The sequence below is a fragment of the Ixodes scapularis genome, unplaced genomic scaffold (genome assembly GCF_016920785.2).
Source record: "Ixodes scapularis isolate PalLabHiFi unplaced genomic scaffold, ASM1692078v2 PGA_scaffold3__209_contigs__length_174095766, whole genome shotgun sequence".
Taxonomy (NCBI): domain Eukaryota; kingdom Metazoa; phylum Arthropoda; class Arachnida; order Ixodida; family Ixodidae; genus Ixodes; species Ixodes scapularis.
The window spans coordinates 87,399,904-87,408,542 of NW_024609868.1; the positions used below are offsets into that span (position 1 = coordinate 87,399,904).

An 8,639-nucleotide genomic window follows, 5' to 3' on the forward strand; every position below is an offset into this window, starting at 1 on the left:
TTTAGATGACGTTTTAAAGTAAAAATATATAAAAAAGTACTTTTCTTGTTTTTGTTTGTTTTTACTTTTTTTTTTTTTTTTTTCTTGCTTGATTTTTTAATTTTGGCTGGTACGGTTCCGTTCTGTTCCGCCTTGGCGCCCTTGGCCGCGGGGGCAATGTTTTTGTTTTCGTTCTACGTTCAGGTGTTGAGTGGCGACGTATTAACCGTCGATAACCAGCTGAAGCAGCTCAAGTTCTCGAGTGGAACGAGGTTGACCGTGCGCAGTGGCAGCCGTTCACAACAAAAACAATGTATGCACTCAGTTTCGCCGGATGAGTGCCGGCGTCGATCGCGAACCGCCAGAGCCGCCAAATACCTCTCGTACATCTCCAAGAACACCAAGAACAGGAGGTATTCATAAAGGTGAGTGTTCACCGCACTTTAGTGCTTCAGTTCCGTTTGGAGTCGTTTGACGTAATTTAGTCCGGTGCGTCCGGGAACAAAGGCGCTACCAGAAATGGCGGGAATGGTCGGTCGGTGCTGAATGCTGATGCCATCCAAGCGGATTTGAATTGGGTTTCGTGCGCTCAACGTGTCGATTTGTTTCTTGAGCTGCCTTTACCAACCGCTCGCCCGAAATCATTCGGTAGAACATGCGGACGTGACGGCTAGCAGAGCCCTCCGCAAAGGCTTAGGAGCGCGCTCACAATTTTGGAAGCTTCCGTATGACCGCAAGTGCTCAATAAGTCGCTATAGCAATGATTGCATGCCATCGACACAGACTTCGATCCAGTTTTTCAACAAGACAGGAAGGCCCAACGAAGCAAGCGTAGAATCTGATGCTTCGCCTGTCACTGTCTGCGCGGGAACACGCCGAGAGGCGCTTAAACGAGCTGCCAGGGCGTAATTAAAAAAAAAAAAAAAAAAATCTAACGCAGGTCTGAACCACGCGAGGATCGTCTCGAAGCGACGCTTGCCGCCACACGCGAGGAGAAAGCAGGAGGCCCGAAGTTTGAATGTGAAGGTAAAACGTGCTTTAATAATAATGATCTTTATCTGCACGTTCCTTTGTATGACTAAGGTGATCGTGCTGAGACACAATATAGCAGCGATTGCTCTCGAACAAAGGACAGGACAGCAGAAAGGCAATGAGAGGCAGGGAGATAACTGACCTCTCTGTTGTAAAACATTTTTCAGAGGAGGTGCGAAGAGCTGGCCCTCACTTTTTCAAGGCAGCCGCAGAACACTACGAGCCCCGAATCACTGCCGCGGCTGACTCACGCGGATGCTGTGCTGCACTCTGCACTGCACATGGTTCGAAGCACACTTCAGGGGACCAGTGCATGCCCCTGATGCATCGTCGCGGTATGTTTTGTACTGCTTTTCCTAGCGGTGCACTGAGCAGTCCAATCTTGAAGGGAGCACGCGAGTGCGTAGCCAGTGCTCCATGCAGCGAGGACCGCAAGCACCCGCGGAAGCTTGGAGCACACGCAGTGACGCCAGCAGCCGTGCACGCTGGCGTCGTCTGCTACTGTACCGTCCTTTCGTTCGGTGCGCAGAAAAAAAAAGGAGTGACCGCTCTGTTAAAAGTCTGATGGTGAAGGCATCCTTTACAGAAGCACTGTATGGCTCTCTGCACGCTAGAATGGGGGCTGTCGTTGATGCTCGCAGAGGCGTCGCCCACAACTAAGCAGACGACCAAAGTCCTGAGCAGGTGACTAATCGTTTCATTGTTGTTCTTTGGTAGGGTAAGGTAGATAATGTGCTTCTACTCCCAGCTTTGTTTTTTTTTTTGTTTTTATCACCATTTAGTATGTTACCATCAAAACAGCATCCTGGTGTTCACATAAATATGTGTTAACTATACCTATCGTCAAATATGTGACTCAAAGAGCCAACTGCGGCCGAGGATATCTTTTAAGTGTTCTTTTTCTCACAAAGATCCCTGGCATCTGGCATTGACTTTTTAGCCACGTACCTTGAGTCCACAAAAACAATGTGCTTTAGCTAAATGGTATTCACACAAAATACCTCCTGACAAGCTGCTTTCACTCTCGAGCCTCGAAGAAATTTTGCAGTTTGATTTGAACTATGTTGTAGGTTAAGGAGGTAGGGTCAGGGAAAAGAAGGTGGGAGAGGAGGAAGCGGGCACAATGCTGGTCAAACCCTCTCCCTTCGCCGGCGCTGCATCCATCTCGTCCTCTCCCACCTTCCTTTTTCTTCCCCTACCTTCTTGAGTTGTCACCGACCATATAAAAGGCATGCATTGATATCACTTGTTCGTTTTGTGGCCATGGCGCCAGCAAGGTTTGAGAAACGTATCCTGCTTCACAGGGATTCAGCACTCAACATGGAGAAACTATTGGCAGTGCTGCTGTAATGTCTTTGTCCTCGTCTTTTGCAGCCATCTAAAAAAGAGAAATATAATACTAGGAACACAGAGCAACGTCACGCGCCAGTACATAGTGTACTACGAAGGGCAGGTAAATTGACTGCGGAACACGATTTTCTCAATGTCCTCACGGTTCTTTCGGCCAAGTACATACAGATAAGACGATTACCATTAGAAATGTTGAACGCCAATCCAAATGTTTTTTGGCGGTGTGCCGAGCAAAAGGACATTGCTGCAACAGAAAACATGTGCCATCCTCCGCCTTTGGTGCTTCTGTGTCTGCGCCGAGCTTCCGCAGCCACCAACAGTCAACGCTGCATGGACTGCCCGCCATGCTTTCATGCGTTCCATGTATGATTGGCACGGCATGTGGATGTGTCATGCAAGTGACATCAGCGCTGTTGGCAGTGCCATGCTGGTTGAGCTTTGCTAGGCTCTGACCATTGACAAGCTGTTTTATGCAATAATCGCTCTTGGAAGTCCCCAAACTGTTTTTAGCAATTCAAGTGTCAGATTTTTTTTAGCTATGGTTATACAGGTTTTCTTTTTTAACATTTACAGATTTCAAAGAAAAAGTGAAAGTTATGACAGTTATAAGTTATACGGCCAGGCGGACATTAGATTCATGGAAGAATGCAGCTAAAAGTCCGTGTAGATCATGTGTATCATGCTTCTCTGCAGCGCAGCTACATACTTGCGTAGGACCACCCCCATGAAGTGGGGTGGGGGGGCTGCATGCGTGTGTTGGGTAGCCCCTCTTGGTTTTACAACTCTACCCTGTTGTAAAATTTTAGATTTTAATGCGAACAAGTTGATAACAAAAAAGAACTTGGTCAACATTGATCTTACAACTAGAGATGTAAAAGGAACAAAAATAGAGAACAGCAAAATGTGGAAGAAGACATCTCGCTTCTTTCATTTTCATTTGACTAAGTGACATTGGTCGGCGACTGTAAGACTTTTAATCACAATAGTTATACACCACAGGTCCCGGGGATCATGGCATCGATGAGCTCGCTTTCGCCTTGTCCAAGGTAGCAGTGGAACACTACGGGCAGGCCCGGAGTCACCGCACCGGCTGGCTCACGGGCGTCGTCCTGTACTCTGCACGGCACTGCGTGTGGCTTAACCGGCCAAGCAGAGGGTCACTGCATGACCTTTATGAGGCGTCGCTAGCCATTGTAAGTATATTTTGGACGCTCGTGTCAGGGGATGTACTTTTGTGTTCTACAACAGAACATGTTTGGTGGCAGTTCAGTCTTGCCTATTCAGCCATTTCGAAACATAATTTTGTGGCGACTTGGCTTAGGTTTTCTGGCTCGGCCGTCTTTTGCACCAGTGTCTAGGCTCGGCGTAAGCCTCTTTGTTCTTTATTGTCAAGGCTAGTGTAATTTCTGCTACGCCGTCGAAGCAACTTCTGCATGCGAACAAGATGGAAGACGAAGCTACATGCTCGTGCTCAGTGCATGACCACATGTGAAAACTAATAGCGAGTTTGTTTCGCTGCACTCGTGCCCATGCGCAGCCACTCGCAACATGAAGTGAGTTTGTTTCGCCGCCGGCACTCCACACGTGCATGCGCTCGCTGCACCCTGAGAATTAAGTGTGTACCTGAATGCACTCCCGTCATGCATCACTTAGGCAGGGAACAAGAGCAGATGACTGGTTTGTCCACCATGCGGGACAGTAGAACTGCAGAAAAAGTGAATTTCTGCTAAAAAAATGACGTCCCACGAGCAACAAAATCGGACACGAGCTTGAATTGTGTGTCTGCTATTCTATAAAGCAAGCAATCCACAACCTGTGCTTAATTTGCAAGTTTTCAGTCATTTTGTTGCCGTACAGACGTCCAAATACACCGGTGGATAAAGAAAGGTTCAGAACGAACATCAGCCACTGCGAGATATCTCTCACCATGTGTGCGGGGCTAAAGAGTTGGGACGTTAGTTGACAAAGCTTGCCCGGCAGAAACCTGCGACGCGTCCAATCGGGAGCCGAGAAAGCTAAACTGTTTTTACCCGAGGCTTGGATAAAATCACAGTGTTTAATAAGGAGCCATGGAATTTATTTTGGGTGGGATAAATTAATTTAGATTCGTATTTTGCTAATACAGTTGAACCTTTCAAGAACGAAATTCTCGCGGCAACGAAGAAATCTGGCGGCCCCAGCGAACGTCCATAGGGTTCAATGCATTTGCACCCTCTCAACAGCAAAGAGTTTTTAAAAAGCAGTCCCGCATTAACGAAAGTTTGAGGTAGTGATCTGCCATAGAGTTATTCAATGTGTCTACCAAGTTGGCATTTTCAAATTCCCTGAGTTTTTCAGGTTTCCCCTGAGTACTTTTGTGAAATTCCCTGAGTGACACAGAACTTTGTTTTAGGTCAAGATGGGCGGACACCATGTCGCTAGATGCTGTCACTCTCTAAAAAGCATGTCATAAAATAAAATAGCAACACAATACAGTTTTGATGATAGCGAGTAACTTTTATTAGATTTAAAAAGAAAACAGAACGAAGTGGTTAGTAAAACTGATAGCGAATAAAGTATAAAAAAAGGTAAACAGGTTTACGTGACCCCCCCAGGTCTGGTCATGTGACCTCAGGGGGGGGGTGTCGAGACCTGACGGTGACGCCGCTCAAGCCGGAAACGGGAGCAATAACGGGGAAAGGAAAGGGTAAACAAACATAAGGCGTTCAAAGTGTGATTGCTCAACCCTTGTTGTCAAAACACTCCACCTGGCAAAATCTTTTTTTTTTTTTGGGGGGGGGGGCTAAGGAGTCGCACAGTGACAGCGGTGTTTGGGAAAATGAGCGCACGCGACCGTTCCAACAGCGGGCACTCCCTGCCCTCCCCACGCGCGCAGGTGCCCTTCCCCTTGCTTTTGCCATCCTCCACTTCTTTTGTTTTTATTGGTTGCTTTTTTTAATTTTTATACAATTGCTTTTTCGCTGCGCATCCCCGCGTGCGCATTCCCGGGTGCGCGTATGCTGGCTTGGCGGTCTGCCAGCCCCGCAACCCGAGCTATGTGCTCCCGGCCGGCGCAATCCGACCTATAGGGAGAAGCGAAGAACCGCCTTCGTCTTCGTTCCCTACATCGAGTGTCCCCTCCATGGGAGTTATGGGCATTCGATACAGAAAAACAATGCAATTTTCTAGGGGATGTTTGGACTGTTTCATATAAACAATAATTCGAAATACGGGTGTGATATAACCGGGTTCGACAGTATGTTTGGCAGTCTCCCTTAATTTCCAGATACCTTCGTTCGTTTGGCACATATATCACCGATGCTAGAAAGCGCCGACGTCGTGTTCGCGCTGAGAGTGTCCGACAGTGCACATAAATACACGTGCGAAGCCGTTTTTGCACCATTTTTTTTTTCCCCCATAGAAATGCATTACCGGAAGTCAATTTTCGACTGGTTGCTGTCTGCTTCAACTTGCGTCGGCACACTAGCGCCACTTGAACCTCTAGCGTACATTATAATAACCCTATGTGATCTGCAACATTTTTTCGTCGCATGAGCCAGTTTGGAACCCAGAATTACGAAAAGTGGAGCAGTACACTCGTCCGGCAAGTTGGGCACATGCGTTTCCAACAAGCATCAGCGCGGCCATTGCTGTTTACATTCGGTCAAAAAATAATAACAATAGCAACTAGATTCTTTTTTTTTTTGGTTGGTGAAAACAGCATTTTGCAAGCCCATCTGTTGGCAACTACCAAGGTATGTGACGTTTCACGTGACGACACCGCCCGCTGCTATTTCGCCGACACCGCAGTTGCTGACGAGCTAATGCTCTTCAGCAACTGACGGATTAGCTCCTCCCGCATCGAATACGCGGCAAAGAAGTTTGTCACATCGCGGCAATTTCAGGCGATCGATTAATTAGTTCTATCCAATTTTTACTAAGAATTGTTTACAAATGTAAAATTGCTCGCTGAAAAGCGCATCACACATTATGCGCAATTGGGACCGAAAAATTAAACATACAAACGGTAGGAATTCATAGCAGGTGTATACCTAATTTTTTGGGATGCTAATTGTCACCGACTTACTAAATTTAAGGCTTCGGTCGCGAGGGGGTCTCGCATGCTTCACGTCGATCGAGTGAACAAGCAGGGATTTCATTGAGACGACTCTGGAAGCCAGCCACCGTCAATGCCAGTTGTTTTGAGGAAATGTTTGTTTACTGGTTTAAAAAGACCAAAAATGAATCAACTTGGGACTAATAAGAAATCAGCACTTACAAAACACATCGGAACCACCAAGATACACGGAGTCGCTTTCACTGAAGTGTTTACTACACAGGTTAGAGATTCCCGAATTTCGCTTTCCTATTTTCAATTTAATGAGACATTTCTTTCTCAGCTTTATTTTGTTTGAATAATAATAAAATAAATACACCCTATTCGCCATGCTAGCTAGATGTTGTAGTGGGGTAAAGCGCTGGATATTCTATTTTAATCGTCCATCTTTTTGTACTGGGGTGGAGAACACTACATCACCATCCCAGCATTTCGACACCTTAGTGCCAAAAGTGTTTGTTAGCATGACTACGCGTGGCACGGTTTCAAGTATAACTTCACCAAATAAAAACAATGCGCGAAATGGGCTTTGCTGCGCGATACAGCGCATAACGCTGACTGTCGAGCCGAAGGATCCAAGATCTGCGCAGTCTGTCCCAGTGTGCCCTACCCGTGACGTCAAAAACGACGATGATGATAGCTAGTTAGCGCATGCCCCCAAAGAGTTGTAAACTGCGGACGTTCCGTCCGGAGTTGTCTGTCTTCGATCCTGCTCATTCCGTATCATGTAGGGGAGAGTATGCCATCCTGCTGGCCTACTGTCGCACACTGCCAGTGTTAAACTTTCAGAACTCTATGAGCCGAGAAATTGATGGAGAGGGGGAGACGAGAGTGCAGGGACATCAGAACGCAGAGGCACCTAAACCTAGGTGCCTTTGTCTTCACTGCACTTGTCAAAGACGTTCGAGTGCGAGAGCCAAACGCCGGGGGCGGCCTTTGGCATTTGCATCCCAATACGTTCGACGAGTGCAGTGGAGACAAAGGCAGCCTTTGTTTCTGCTGCACTCGTCGAACACATTCGAATGCAGAACGCCGGTATCCAGCTTTGGGCTCTCGCATTCGAACGTCTTTGACGAGTGCAGTAAAGACAAAGGCACCTAGTTTAGGTGTACCCACTAATCATTCGAACCAGAGCTCGGGTGTCCTGACATCCACACCTGCTCTCGTCCTCACTTTTCCCTCAGTTTCTTGGCAGATTTTAGGGGAAACTGTGTGGGTGGGGGAAAGGGGGGGGGGGGGGGGGGACGGCCCCCCCTGAAGCCTTCGAGGTTAACTTTTTCTAAAAAAAAATGGACTTATGCCGGCTTTTGTTAGGAAGAAATTAAGTTTTTGACAACGTGGCTAGTACACTCGGTTGGAAAACTGCTATAGGAGCCTCCTTTGAAAAAGTGGCTTCAATCCATATGAGAGAATCAAACTAAATGCGATCGCAATGCCACTGTTTCTCCCGCGGTGGCCACTCCGTGAACTACACTGCTGCACTGACTGGTTCCGTAGATTCTCGGAAGGGCCACTGGTGTCATCTCGCAGGGCCATCTTGGAGTAGCTATGCAAGGCAACTTTCATGTTTTGACTTGTTGCTAAAGAGTGGCACTGTTATCATATTTAGTTTGGTCTCGGTGGACGCCAGCAGTCCAGGTTCCAAGGTTGAGTTTCCTAGCTGAGTGTTTTAGTAACGTTGGTTTTTGGTGGCATAACAAATATTAGGTAAACAAAACAGATCTTGCCCTGCATGTTAGGGTCAGATATTAGTTACTGTTCACCTGATCGACCCCTTTGTTCTCTGCATTCATCATAGGTTTCAAATCGTCCTGATTCATGGGCCAAGCCTTTCAAGACTGCACTCTTAGGCCCAGTCCTTTTTGGTGGATCGGATCTTGCCATCTTCCCCTCTCGTGGCTTCCTGTTGTACTTAAATAAATTGTCATATTTTTTTCTTATGGTGGTGCATACGTTTTGCCACACTTCACAAAAACAGTGTGGTGAATCCATGCCGCAGATTACTGTGAAACGTGCAGGAAGGGTAAACTCCGAAAAGGTTTATGGAAAGTAGACATCCCCCATTAATTTTTTCTGGACACTCTAAGCGTGCTATCTACGCAGTATTTCTGCCTATCATGGCATCGGCTTTTGACCATTCACGCTTGCAAGGAAAGGCTATCAGCAAGAAGGGTTACGAAGT

At 47.0% G+C, this 8,639-nt stretch overlaps 1 protein-coding gene across 7 annotated transcripts; it reads left to right on the forward strand.

Moving 5' to 3' along the window:
* Nucleotides 1–100: 100 nt before the first annotated feature.
* On the forward strand, nt 101–8,511 carry LOC115314188. 7 transcript variants are annotated; one of them, XR_006078109.1, is made up of 6 exons: nt 101–404; nt 920–1,005; nt 1,179–1,346; nt 1,598–1,695; nt 3,361–3,554; nt 8,256–8,395. XR_006078109.1 is itself a non-coding variant. In XM_040501973.2 (5 exons), exons 1-5 carry the CDS (start codon nt 314–316, stop codon nt 8,508–8,510), a joined length of 801 nt encoding a protein of 266 aa, XP_040357907.1. In that variant the 5' UTR covers nt 101–313; the 3' UTR covers nt 8,511. The 7 variants fall into 7 exon arrangements, 3 of the variants coding, with proteins under 3 accessions (XP_040357907.1, XP_042148470.1, XP_042148471.1); XR_006078108.1 differs by lacking the exon at nt 1,598–1,695; XM_040501973.2 differs by lacking the exon at nt 1,598–1,695 and having other exon boundaries at nt 1,172–1,346; nt 8,256–8,511.
* Nucleotides 8,512–8,639: the final 128 nt, after the last annotated feature.